Genomic DNA, 14238 nt, shown 5'->3' with positions numbered 1-14238 from the left:
GCCTACTGGTCTACCAGCAAAAAAAAGCTGTCAGAATTTGCATCTGTGTTAGAAATTGATACCATGACAAAACCATTCAAGTTACGGTCCTCAGAAGGGGGGATCTGGTACAGCAAAGAACTGTAAATGTGGGCAACTAATGGACCACTTGCCCTTCATATTGAGTTGTCTGTACTTTTTATCTCAAAGTTTTATCATCCTTATTTTGTTTTCAGGATGTATCAAGGATAAAACCTTCATGATACCTGAAGGAATCTAAAGATACTACCTGCTGATTGTGAATTTTGTGACAGTTAATGAATAACTGATCCATGAAGAAGAGAAAAGGGTGCTCACCTGCATACAAACTTCTCAAGAAGAGGATTAAAAATTAAGAAAACAGAAAAAAAACTGACACTGTGCAGAGAAAGGCTTAAGGGCCTTAAAGGTAAACACAGGATCTGAATTCTTGCCATCCTCAGTAGAATTAGCTAGAACTTGAGTCCTGAGCAGCAGACTGCTGGGTTCATATGAATGTCAGTGCCCAACAGTACAAATTAATCACACCAAAGTAGCCCAATTTTGTAAGAGAGTGTATAAATTTTGTAAAATTCCAGCTTCACTTCTGAAAGCATTCCAGAGCTTTGTTCATTCTCTCAAAGCTGCTTTTCTCTAGTTTTACATCTACTGATAATGATTTTCTCCTGGCTTCTCTCCACTTTAAGTCTCTGATAAAATCCTTCTTATTACACTGGCATGTAATTCCTTGAACAAAGACCAAAAAACCAAAAGGCTTGCTGACCTACAGAGCTGCTAGATTATCTTTTGAAAGCAAGGGAGAGTAAAAAAGGAAGCTCTCTGATATTTTATAACATCAGTGAGTGATGTTCGTGAATGCAATATTAACATAACACTTCTAAACAAGGAACAAGGGTGAAAGTCGTATTTTATGTAAATTCGATCAAAAGCTAATCAAGCGATAGGAAAGTTGGGGGTGCGTAATCGCTGCGAAGACTCTCAGCAAAAGCAGTGTAAATTGGCTGGGGTGTGAGTTAGCGCTGGGTGTGTCAGCCAGGCACAACATTTTTGTTGGCACATGAGGGGATATCTATCAACAAGACCAGCATGGGAATGCATCTTTATCACGCTTTAAAAATAGCTAGGAAGCATGGTAGCTGGATTGTGTCTATGCAGGTGTAGTCTGTCATCATTCTCAATTTTCATCCATTTTTTGAAAATATAATCTAGTTATATTATTTTGTTTCTTTCATATGTTTTATTTTTTAAGCAGTCACAGGTATAACTGCATTTGGGCTGTTTCTTCATGGCCGAGAGCAGTTCAGGAAAGTTCAGAAACCGGGACAAACACAATTGTGTTAGCTGTAGCTCAGCTACACTTCTGCTACCCATAAGAGCTTACTTCTAGCTACTTAAGAGTACTAGGGCCCATGCGGTATCCAATGTGTGTGATACTCATCGTACAAGAGTTGCAGGTACTCAACGCCTCAGAAAGGCTGAACCTCGGTTTACATATTGCAGTCAGAATTGTCCTACTATTATTTTAGAAAATGAAGGGTTTCAACAAATCATACTTCGGAAGAATTTTTAGGATTGAGTCACACCCATCAGAAATTTACAGCAGAACATTGCAGAATTTACAAAGTTGAAGGAGTTTTGATGTATCTGCCTTTCAATGCTAGTGCAAAGATAAGTAACAAAAAAACCACTGGAAACACTGCATTCCAAAAGTTTCTAAATCAGTTTAGATACTATTAAGTTGCGTTAGAAAATTAAAATACTTTTAATCCTTTTAATCTAAATAGTGCACAGCTCATAACTTTTACCTAGCTGATCTAAAAAAAATTCCATTTTTGGGGGGGGGGAAACAGGTGAAAGAACAGGTTATGTTTTTAAAAACACTTCTGATTTATAAGTAAGGGAGGTGCATTTTCCACTGACAGGTTAGGAAGTATAGAGCCAGCGTTAGGTCAAAAATTTCCCACATCCAAACAGAAAGAGTCAATATACACGTAAATGAAGAAATCTGTTTCAGCTACACGTTGAAGCAGCACTATATACTGACAGCAGTGGATCCGGCACACATAATGCTAATTATCTGTGTAAGCAATTGCACAATCAAGATGAGTACATTTTGTTTCTGGATAAGCAAAAACACAATATAAGCAGAGATTTGCCTGACTAAAGCTGTTCTAAATAGACTTCTAAATGAGATCCCAACATGAAAAAAATATTATCTTTAAGTACTTCTAATGAAAAGCGTAACTTTGAACTCGTGATTTAGTGAACATTCCACTGATATAACACCACTTACTCACTCTTCTGCTGATTCTTTGTCATTTGTTTTTCAGTATTAACCTCGTGGCTAGAAGCTGTCAACATTGTTAAAAAAAAAGAGGAAGCTCAGGGAAAAATCTGTGGATATAGCAAAAGACAGGTAAAATGGAAATATTTTGTTTGTCACTTATGAGTAAACAATCAGTATAAGTGTTTTTTATCGTTAACTTTAGATTAGCTGAAAACAAATTAAAAAAGCCAGAACTTTTTTCATCTTTCCTTCCAAGTTTATTTCTTTCAGTGGATGTGAAAAAAACCTGAAGAAAGGTGGTTTACAGCAGTATTATGATGACCTCTTGTGGTTAAATAATATATGAATTTTGTTTCACAGATTCTCAAAAATCTTTCAGTATCAACGGTTAAATTCTGCTCTTAGATCTGAATAGTTTTGTGTCGCCAGTTCTGCTTAACCTGAATTAACTTCCCCTCCCAAACACACTATCAGTATTTGTTTAGCTCACTGCTAAAAAATTCTTTTAAAAATATCTCAACCTTTGCACTCCACAAGCTTAACAGGTGAGAGTATCATATTTTCTCACATGGTAATTTGTTAAAGCCAATTCACAGCTCTATATAAATAAATTCGCTAATAGAAAGAACTATAATCTTTTAATAAAAAATTACCCACTACAAAATATTAAAGAAATCATATGGCACTAGCCATTCATTATGAGAAATTAGAACAATAGATATTGAACATGATATTGATAGATTTCAACAATAAATACTGAACATATATACTTTGTATAAAAAATCAGTGCATTAGCTAATTATATATATAATGTTTAAATTGCTGATAAATCTGTCTCCTTTCATCAAATTTTCTTGTAACAAAAATCAGAGAACCGAGCATTTTCTGATGTTGTTGAATGCAGTCTATTACCCTGGATCATATCATCTGATACCTTATGCCTTGATAGATAAAATCACTCAAGACCCCAGCCTGATTTTTGCAATCCCCTGAAATCATGCAAAATTACACAAATTTCATGAAGGAACTTTGTTGAGTGATTATACTTCAAGTGATGGTCCTGACAGTATTTATGGATCTCGTGGTAGCACCTTCTCACTGGAGGATCACCAGCGGTGGTATTTGCACCTGCCAGGCAGTATTCACATGACCCCACACTTTACTAAATTTAGGACCTACTGCAAAGCCACTTGTGCGCTGGCTCTGCTGTCTGAAGTTTTGGAAGCTTGTTGGCAGCGTAACAGCTGGATAAGTGCCACACTCTGATACGCTGTGATTGCAGCTGGGGGAGGCCTGAACTCAGCTGCTGTGAGACACTACTTGTTTGTGTAACACACATTTTAGAGATCTTTGGGTTAAACCCAAACATTGCTCCTAGTGTACACAATAATGAGTCCCTCGTATTATTACCTCTCCTCCTTGAAAAAATTAGTTTCAGAGGCTGTCAAGTGAAACCCGCTAGAACGATGATGACAACAACAACCAAAAAACCAGGTTTAAGTTAAAATGTGGTTATCTTCGTGTGCCAGTAAGGAAGCACTGACAGTGGTCATGTACCCTCAAAAGTCTCCCCGGCTTTTGAAACATCATCAACAAACTTCTTCTGACAACTTCTTGCACGCGGCGGTTCTGAGCGCTGCTGGCACGCAGGTTGGGGAGACAAAACCAAATTGTTCGTGTGCGGGAGGGACCTGTGTGGTTTCTATTGCCTGATGGGCCTGATCCCTCTCTTCTTCTTTAGCTGGGTTAAGTCTGCAATGCCAAGGAATGACCAACTTAAAACTGTAAGCCTAATTTGCAAGGAGTAAACTTCAATACTCTAGGCACCATTCGAACTTTCAGTTAATTACAGTTTGCATATCTGAGCATGAGATTTTTTTAAAAGCCTAAATGCTGTCATTATTTCCCCTGCAGTTGGTTACAGGCATGGTAATAACCAGCCCGAGACAATTTTAATTTGACCTTCAGGGTGCAGTAGTATCACTCCCCTGGCTCAGCGTAGCCTGCCAGGTAGCTCGTGGCCACTTCTTGCCCATTAGCCAGCTGGCTAGTGACCATCCTAGAGGAGGTACCGGGTGGCCGCTTGTGCAGCAAACACCCAGGCATCTCGTGCCTCATTGCACGGTCTGCAAAGCCTTGCTGTGCCAAGAGCAAGGCGTACAGACAGGAATCACCTGGTGAGCACTGAGCTGTCATCAGTCTCTCAGCCCTCAGGACAGGGGTGAAAGTGTCATACCCACAGCCTTGTCCCCGTGGCTTCTGACTCACAACTTGCTGCAGCCACATCTCACACGGGATCAACAGAACAGCCAAGCCACATGTCTTCAGCCAACACAATACACCAAACGCGTTCAAAGCACTGAAAACTGGGTCCAAGGGATGAGATGTGGGTGGCAGACAGCTCTTGTAGTTTCTCTTGCTGATGTCAACTCTCCAAGCGTGCAGCAGTCCTCAGACGCCTCACTGCAACGTTCCCGTGCTCCAGTTATCACCTAAATATCACCTAGTGTGTGATAAGACTTTCCCTTCCAGCAAAGCTTGCAGACACGTGTCGCACACACGAGTGAATTTAGGGAGGAAAAGGACTTTTTGTGTTGATTACAGAAGCATAGCCACAAACTGTCAGCTTTGGGGCACCTAAATCTGAAAGGCAGAAGACTTAACAATTCAGTATAGAAGTCACTGATAGTTTTAGCAGTTTCAAGTTTAAATTTAATCAAAATCAGGAAGTCTAAAAAGGCTCTAAATCTGCATTATTGAAATCAAGATTCCTATTTTTATAAACTTCATTCTGTAAGAGGAAATATATGAGTTATTTCCACATCTTAGTGAATATAACCACAGTATTTTGATTGGAACTTGGACAAACTATAGTTATGAGGTAAGTTCTGAATACTCATTTTAAAGGCTAACGAAAGTCAAACTCGTCAAAGACCTTTCACCTATGGGAATGATCAGGGTAATTAATAGAAGGACCTTATAATTAGTATACATATTTATTGATAGCGATGAGCAGCAGAAAATTTTCAGCAATCAAATATGTTAAAAACCAAAAGGTATACAGAGACGCTGAAATACATCTAAGTTCCTTGAATAGGTTCTACCACAGCCCACCATTTTGGTGCAGAAATATTTTTTCAATGGGTGTACACAAATAACTTCCTGTTTATAATACATGTAAGAAATGTGAAAATGCAATCAAGCTTTGTAATATGCTTTCTCATTCTCCAATCAGTACAGAGCATTCGTGTAAGCAATGGTTAAATCTTATACTTCCTTTTTGGCTTCTCTTTCAACAATAATAGGTTCATTTTCTGGCTCTGACAGGAGGGAGTTGGATTTGCTGGCTGGCTGTTGTGTAAGCATCAACCGTACTGGAACTACACTAGGAGCAAGAAACAGGAAGAAACCAGTTGGTAAAACACAATCATAGGCTGGCAGGAAACCAGTGACTATTTGTCACTCCTTCCAAAAAGAAGGAAAACCGTTGGTGGCAGATATTCGGTACCATCAAGTATCCAGCAGAGAGAGTAAATCTCCTTTTCTCCATGCCGGGATACTCAGAGTTTTACTTCAATGTGGACCATGGCTACCTGGAGGGTCTGGTCCGAGGGTTCAAAGCGGGGATCTTGACAAGTGCGGACTATGTCAACTTAGCACAGTGTGAGACACTAGAAGGTAAGTCTGCTGGTTTATTTTATTTAGGAAGAAATACTGTTGCTTAGACCTTTGAAGAAGGGAATGTAAAAGACTGAAGTATCGAGAGCTTATCTTAAAAACCAGAGATGACCCTGATGTCCTTTGAAAAACTGTTCTCATATTTAAGTTAATAGATTTCCACAGGAGTTACCCTAGTATTGTACAGACTGATTTGCAAAGCAATCCAGATGATGTGATTTTCTAGTTTACTGATAAGGTTTGGAAATCTCATCTGCAGCATTCCTATGGAGATTGGTAACCTTCTCACAGATTTTAACCATGCTATAGAACTGTTCAAGTATAGAAATTTCATATCATTTCAGATGGATACAATAGTTCCCAAAATCTTATTAAAAGCTTACCATTTGGCCCTGAGTTTCTTTATGAAAGATATAATTTTAGTACTCTATTACTTCATGACTTTTAGGGCAGTAGGGGACATTCTACTTAGCAGGAAGAGAAAACTAGACTTCACAAAGATAAAACTGAACTGTTCTCAAGCTTAAAAAAAAAGCTTTTTTCAAGGTGACTTTGACACAGTAATAAAGAGAACACACACTAGTTTCCAAAACAGCTTTCTGTGGCCAAGACTGGTCATAGCCTGATGAAGACAGACTTGTACCAAGAATCATATGACATACATCTAGACACTTGGCAGGAAAAAATGTGACAGAAAAAAGCCACCTTTCTAAAGGAACATAAATTTTCTTTCCCTGACTCCAAAATAAAAGCTATGATTGTACACCAAAATAATTTCTATAACATGCAGTCTATTAGATTAATTTGAAAAATAAACAAGGAGAAATAGGGATCTCACCCTGTTTTAAGCATTGGTTGCTTTATGTTTGCAGTAATGGATTTGGGGAAATGAGAAATGCAGAACCTGATGATTCCCATATACAAAGGAGTTTTGAGGCTGTCTAAACTATTAATATAACAGCAACATAAGCCTGGGAAGGTTGCTTGCCATTCATCTTGCAGATTAAAACAACTACATTTAAATAGATATATGCAGGTATTTACCTGTCAGCAGGATAAAGTTCCTCTCGCTGTTCAGGCAGAGATTGTCAGTACAGGCAATGGGATCTAGAGACTGTTCAACTGACCAAGTGCAAGTATCTACTTCAGCTGAAAAGCTGGAGAGCTGTATCAGCTCCATTTCGTACAATGGCAGTTTAGACACACAGAACACATGTATACACTTACTCTGAGAACCGAGATCTATTCCTTATGTCAGCTGGACAAAATCAACAGCTTTTGTAGCCTATTTGTACCAGCAGTTGTGATTTACGCAACTTAAAGACTTTACAGACATTTTTTGTATTGTGTTTAATTATTTAAGTCAAAAAGTCCTGCTCCACGAATATAGAGGCTTCAGAAAAGCTAATAAAGCTTCAAACACTCAGAAAAGACACAAAGGACAGAATGAGGGAATTATTAAACCTTAGTCTTACTCCTGCAGAGGAGCTCAATAAATGATGTTATCAGAGGCTCCATGTATTTAAAACCCCCAAAAAATCCTGATTACTTCTGAATAAGATGAAAATATACAGGTTTAAATGTTTTTTAAAACATACAAGAAAAAAGGATTTCCCCTCATCCTTCCCAGAAGAAGGATGGTCATGTTAAGTTAAGAAAAGTTAAGAAAAACTATCTAAATTTTAAGTCATGCTACAAGAAAGTTATTTACAACGAGGAAGTAGTTTTCAAATATTTCTGAGATATATAAACCTTCAACATTATTAAGAGCATGCAACAGATGGACAGATGACAACAGAGAGATAAAATCCTTTTCTAAGTAAGATTTATAATAGAAAGAACAATGACAGTTTCATTTTTGAACCTTCTTCTTTCTATTGTTCATTCAACTTTAGAATGCAAATTGTTTCAGCAACAGAATCAGGAGCCTTCGTCAACCCGCCTACAAGCACATCTCTACTACGCACTGTCACTTCCCTTTTTTCTACATCTCTTTATCCACTGTATCTTTTCCTACTTCTTTTAGACAGCTAACAGATTCCCACCAGTTACCTACCAAATGTATTACAATGAAAATATGAGAAGTGTTGGATTTGTACATGAGGCTAAAGTACACTTATCTCTCTGCACATGTAGGATGCTGTAATACTGAACTTGCACCACGACTGTACACTGCACCAAAGACACAGACCCTTACCTCCACAGTAAGAAATGGAGCTTTATGCATACATTGCATTTTGTTTCCAGTTAAAAGTTCCAACATGTGGATTTGTACTGTAGTACTATTGTGCTTGTCTAATAGTGCCTTCAGTTCACGTCTTTACATTAAAAGGTAATAAATTTACCCCATTCTGCATTCTGTGGCATAGCACCACACCGCAAACACTGACCTAAGTTAAAAATATTATAAATATGCTAAAACAAACAAGCAGAAATAAAATCAAAACAATTCCAAGTAACCCATTAATAGAATAAAAAAGCTCTTTTCATTTCAAAGTGTTTTTGGTATCTCTAGAGGGGAAACCATAATGTCAGTACAGAAGAACCACAAGAAAAACTGTAGGTTAGTGCTTTACATCTGCTTGATAATCACAGAGAAAGTATAACAGTGAGAGGGAAAGAAAAAAAGGAGGATGCTAATTGACTTACGATACCACTGTGTCCTCTCAGTTGAGGGCCACAGAAAAAGGAGGCCTCCAGCTTAAATTAGACATCCTTTTGGGCTTGTTTGAATTATTATAATTTCCATGGAAACCCTGTGGGCTGCAACATTGGCTGAAACCTCGGCAACATGGCATGCTCCTGGTTTGGCCCTGTGTTGTCATCTGGTTTCAGGGGAACGGGGTCCTCAGAAGAACCCTGCCAACAGTCTTTGAAGTAGAATATGGGGGGGCGGGGGGTGTAAATGCAGCACTTTATTCTTTCCTTGCTTCCTTGTGTGATGGAAAGATTACTGCTCTCTAGAAGGGAGAAGTCACAGGAGAAGCACCGCAGCTCTGCTCCCCCCGACATCACTGAAGTAAGTTCACTTAACTTGCCAGAGCCAGGACGCGCCAGCGCGCGCTGGCTGAAATAGCAGGGTAACCAAAAGCCGGGGGTAGCTGGCTGTCAAAGAGAGCAGTCGGACACGACTCCATGTGCTTGATGCTGAGAGACCAGCTTAATGCCTTGTTCAAGTTCTCGCAATACTCCGTCTTTCTCAGCATCGTCCCTGTCTTAATTGCATTCATCTTAACCTAGTCTCCCTCTGCGCATTAATTGCCTTTAGACATACTGTTAATTGTGTTTGGTTGCTCTTCAATGTGAGTAAAATCATGTGATTTAAAATCACATTATTTAAAGCCATACATTTCCTACATGATTTTCCTGCATATAATTGTATGAGGAAATACACAATGCAGACGGATGGCAATAATATTGACAGCTGCAATACAGGAATTTTCTTTCCTAGGGATCTTTTGGACATGCTTGAAAGCCCAGGGTCCTGTGCAGATCTCCAAGAGCCCCTGAGAAAAGGAGCTGCTACCATCACTAAAAAGTTCTGGTGAACAGGAATGACTGAAGCCCCTGTAATGCTCAGCCATCTACTCCTGCAAGGTCATCAGGTCGCATTACTAAGTGCAAGTGTCTGACTCTTAGTCCCCAGGTCCTATTTATGCCAACAGCCAAGGGAATATCATTTAAGAGTCACAGAGCAGTCTGAGCTGCACTGAACTCTGCCATGGTGTGAACTCCGATTATGACATTCCTGATTGATATTATATGGTATCCGAGCTTGTGGATGACTGTTTTCTCAATTGGTTTGGCCAAGGCCATGAGATAGGGTTGAATATTGTTTCTTACATACAGTCTGCATGCTGGCATTTATTAAATTATTTAGGAGAAATACTTCCCTAAAGCAGGCTGTGGAAGTGACAGGGTCATAAATCCAATATTCCAAGGCATAGTATTTCCTCCATAGCTTTTGACAGCCAGGTGGGGATATTTAATATGTTATAGCTAATATTTTTCATGCCTTACATTAGGGCATGGATTTTGAAGCCACTCAATAGAACAGGAGAAGGTAACACAGTCTTGTCAAACTACTTTCAAATCAATGGGGTTTGGTTTCTGTTCATCTCATGATAATGTTAAACACACTTCAGAATTGTCAATATTTGGGGCTGATATTTGGGGTTTGCAGTCTGCTTTAGGTACTAAGCCTCTGAAAACCACCATGTTCGGAATGCGTTTGCAGAGTGTGGCTCAAGGTAGGTATCAGTGGTTCATCTGCAAAGGAATTGAGGAAAGCTGAAATTCAGCTCTCTGCATGTAATGAGGTAGTATTATGTAATCCCACCATACGCCAAGTATTTTTACCACCTTTGCAATAAAAAGAGAAAGTAAAAATCACAGGAAATGTAGATGTGATATGAAAATATTAGTGATTTTTGAAAAAGTTGGTCTTACATATTCTGACTCATTTCTGGGCATAATTCAGCATTTTTATTTATCTCTCAATCTTTCTTACCTTTCTCTGTTTTTTGAATTAAGTGGGTGTGTTTTTCCTATTCGGATTCTCTTTCTTCTTTCTACAGGGTAGCCTGTACTGAAACTATGAATATTTCCTAGTATCTGGCTCTGACCGATGAAAGACCAATTACCTCTGTCTTCTTTTGTCAACGGTTTTGTGACAACCTGTATAATTTTAAGCAGCAATTAGTTTACGCTGGTAGCATAAGTTCAGCCTATTGCAGGAAGATGTAAAGAAATGCCAACAGTTCCAGAGCGCTAGCTGAGTAAGGCTGTCCAACCCAAGAGTCTGTTGATGTAATTGCTAAAATGAGCTCGAGTGGCAGCTAAACTGCATAGAAAACTCCAAGGGTTATCTATCTCAGCAAGCTAGAGTGCTAGACGTAGGAGTTTGAATTTGCAATGTACTAGTTCTTTTGCGTTAAGTCCCAGTGTAGGCAACCTTATTGCATACTAAGAAAGTACAGACATGGGGAATTAGGAAAGAGTAGCTACTATACTGATAAATGCACACCTTGCTAACTGCATGTTAACTTCCCTTATAGGTACACCTTTTTTTCAGTCAGTGGGAGTGTTGCTGTCCTTTTCCCTAAATATAACTTCAAATTTTATTTGGAAATCTAATCATTATGAATGCCCCAACCATATAACTTTATGCCAATCTATAATTTATTGTAGTTTTAATACAGCCCTTGAATATAATTATGCAGTACAGCAGGAGCTTTTCTAAAAGGAAATGTTAAACTGTATTGAACATTAAGGACTGATTAAAATCCTTACTTTTGCCTCATGGTAGAAAATGGCTAGCAGAGGAAATTTGTCAAGTGAATTCTCTGATATTACAAAATATTACACGATAACCTGTGTTTCTGGAACAGCTTCTCAGGATCTGGTAGTAGCAGCCATAAATCAGACAAAGCCAAACCAGAAATGCTAAGAGAGTGTAACTCTGCCCTTTCAAATGCTCCACTGGAGAAGCCATTTGGAGCCCAGAACCTGCGACAGGCAAGATGTGTTCTCTCCTTTTCTTTGGGCAGCCTGATAACATAAAATTATAGTCTTACCTGAGATGTAAACGTTTCATATGAAAATTTAAGACCTTAACAAATTTAAAGGATGGTTCGTAATGATGCATAACAGTCCATAGGAATGCAGGAGACAAAACAACTGATGTATTATAATGGTGCAAGAGCGGTGCCCCGAATAAATCAGAGAAATCAAAACATTGAACAAACCTGATTGGGAAGAGGCTTGGGAGAGCAGTAATTAGCACTGTGCCTGGTGTGGCTGGAAACTAAAGTTGCCAGTGAAACTTCTGACAAAGGTATAAATTATTTGTACTTTCCTGTGGCATGCAGTGAGTCTTACTGGTAGAAGATAGTAAAAATTTGCAGTAATTATGCATTTACTGTATGTTAAATCTATGGCAAAATCTTTTCAATAGAGTATGATTAGATCCTTAATATTAAAATATGTTATAAATGAACATTTTAAAAGTCTTTTTATTTGGTTTGTAGACAATATAATGACAGTTTATTCTCATGACCTTCCTTGAATCTAATTTCAGATCTGAAGTTACATCTACAGACTACAGACTACGGCAACTTCTTGGCTAACGAAACTGGCCCTCTCACTATTTCCACCATCGACGATAAACTGAAAGCAAAACTACTCACAGAATTTCATTACTTTAGAAACCATGCTTTTGACCCACTGGCCACTTTTCTGAATTTTATCACGTAAGTAATGTTACCACATAGCTTACCACATAGCCTCAAAGTAAAAGCACAGCTGCAAGTTAAAACAGTGTAAATGCATCATACTTGAATTTCTATTACATTTCACAAATAGCAAAATTACTTTTATACTGCAACAATTACATACTTTATTTGCTAATATAAGTTCTGAAAATATATATATGAAGAGCTGTTGTCTTTGCAACTACTAATTTTAAAGAACACAAGCAGATTTTTTTTGTGTACAATGGCAGGAAGGGATGTAGAGTTTGAGAAAAATGGTTATAATTTTCAAACATCATTTAAGTCAGAGAACTTGCAAAAATGAAGTTTGTGGGGGTAATTCATGCAAGATTAGCAATTTCATGATGTACAGGGCAGTGCTTTAATTCCTAGGCATGTGCAAGTTTTAGACTTTTTTTAAAGGGGGAAAGACACATCATACATCCGCCATATTTTTTATACCATTTGAACATTAAACCCAGAAGAACATTATGCTGTGTATAGCAAGATACTTAGATCCAAGTAGCTTTTCAAAAAAGTACAATTGCTGTTTAATGCCAGATGAAGAGAAAGTTCTGATCTCAATACAGTTATAAAGAGATGAAATTTGTCAATGAATGCCTTAACATTAAGAACAAGGATCTGCTTTATAACAGTATAACAACATGGGTTAGTGAAATGTCAGCAAAATATTTTACCTATTTATTCCTTTTGTTCTTATCTTTTTAATATATTATAACAAGAACAGCAGACTGCTCAGCTTACTTTTTAGGTGTATTTTTATCGTAACAGAAAAATAATGTCTTTTTTTTGTGTGTGTGTGTCAAGTGTATCTGAGCAGTTTTAGGCAAATATATAAATAGGATCTTAAAGAATCTCAGCTGTGACCTGAGGCATACAATGTTCACCTTTGGCTTCAGAGAAATGAAAGTGAAAATATGAATATTATGGCAGCTCTTTTCTCACACTGATTGACATACACATGTACATGTGTATGCACCATCTCTGCACACTATTGGTTTTTAATAAACGGGGACACTAGTTTAAGATATTTAACACAATTATTAAATCATTGAACTACATTTCACCGGATCCCTGAGCCCCCTCCCAGATTATGTGTGAGATTGTATTGATCCCTACATGTCTCTAGCTGTGTTCTGAATCAACAATGCAAGCTGAAGACTGGTATCCTTGTTATATGCCAAGGGAATAGCTTTCACATTTTCAAGTCACTGATGAAACTCTTATCAGCCTCTCTGACAGTAAAACTAGTAAGAAGCTGATAGAAAACGTCTACTGAAAAGAAAACTTCTACCAATAAAGAAGAAAACTGTGAGAAACTGTTCTTACTTTCTTCATGGGAAGATGTTTAAAGCTGAGTGAGAAAAAAGCTGGAAGATAGGTCCACCTGCATGAACTCTGCAGTTTTAGTGCTGAGATTCCCATGCACTTCTTCTCTGACCGGATGGTCTATATGATATAATAAAACCCCAAACTAGAGAAGCTGCTAGCTCAGGTGATTTACTTTTTGATACTGCTCATTGTCACTTGTTATAGAATCATAGAATAGTTTGATTTGGAAGGGACCTCTAAAGGTCATCTAGTCAAAGCCCTGTGCAATCAGCAGGGACATCTTCAACTAGATCAGGTTGCTCAGAATCCCCTCCAACTTGACCTTGAACGTTTCCACCGATGGGGCATCTACCACCTCTCTGGGCAACCTGTGCCAGTGGTTCACCATCGCCATTGGGAAATATTTTTTCCTTATATCTAGTCTGAAACTACTCTCTTTGAGTTTAAAACCATTACCCCTTGTCCTGTCACAACAAGCCCTGCTAAAACATCTGTCCTCATCTTTCTTATAAGCTCCCTTTAAGTACTGGGAGTCTGCAAGAAGGTCGCCCCGGAGCCTTCTCTTCTCCAGGCTGAACAATCCCAAGTCTTTCAGCCTGTCCTCAGAGGAGAGGTGCTCCGTCCCTTGGATCATTTTTGTGGCCCTCCTCT

At 38.4% G+C, this 14238-nt stretch overlaps 1 protein-coding gene across 1 annotated transcript; it reads left to right on the top strand.

Moving 5' to 3' along the window:
* Positions 1-5727: 5727 nt before the first annotated feature.
* Positions 5728-12234, top strand: LOC104623252 (V-type proton ATPase subunit d 2-like; the record flags this gene model as incomplete). Its single annotated transcript, XM_010290291.1, has 2 exons — positions 5728-5983; positions 12063-12234. Coding segments are annotated over exons 1-2 (302 nt in total), but the record flags the coding sequence as incomplete, so codon positions are not given.
* Between the last annotated feature and the right edge of the window lie 2004 nt (positions 12235-14238).

Source organism: Phaethon lepturus, unplaced genomic scaffold, assembly GCF_000687285.1.
Source record: "Phaethon lepturus isolate BGI_N335 unplaced genomic scaffold, ASM68728v1 scaffold697, whole genome shotgun sequence".
Classification (NCBI taxonomy): Eukaryota; Metazoa; Chordata; class Aves; order Phaethontiformes; family Phaethontidae; genus Phaethon; species Phaethon lepturus.
Note: the sequence above shows the minus strand (reverse complement) of the source record. Positions and strands in the feature narration are given on the sequence as shown.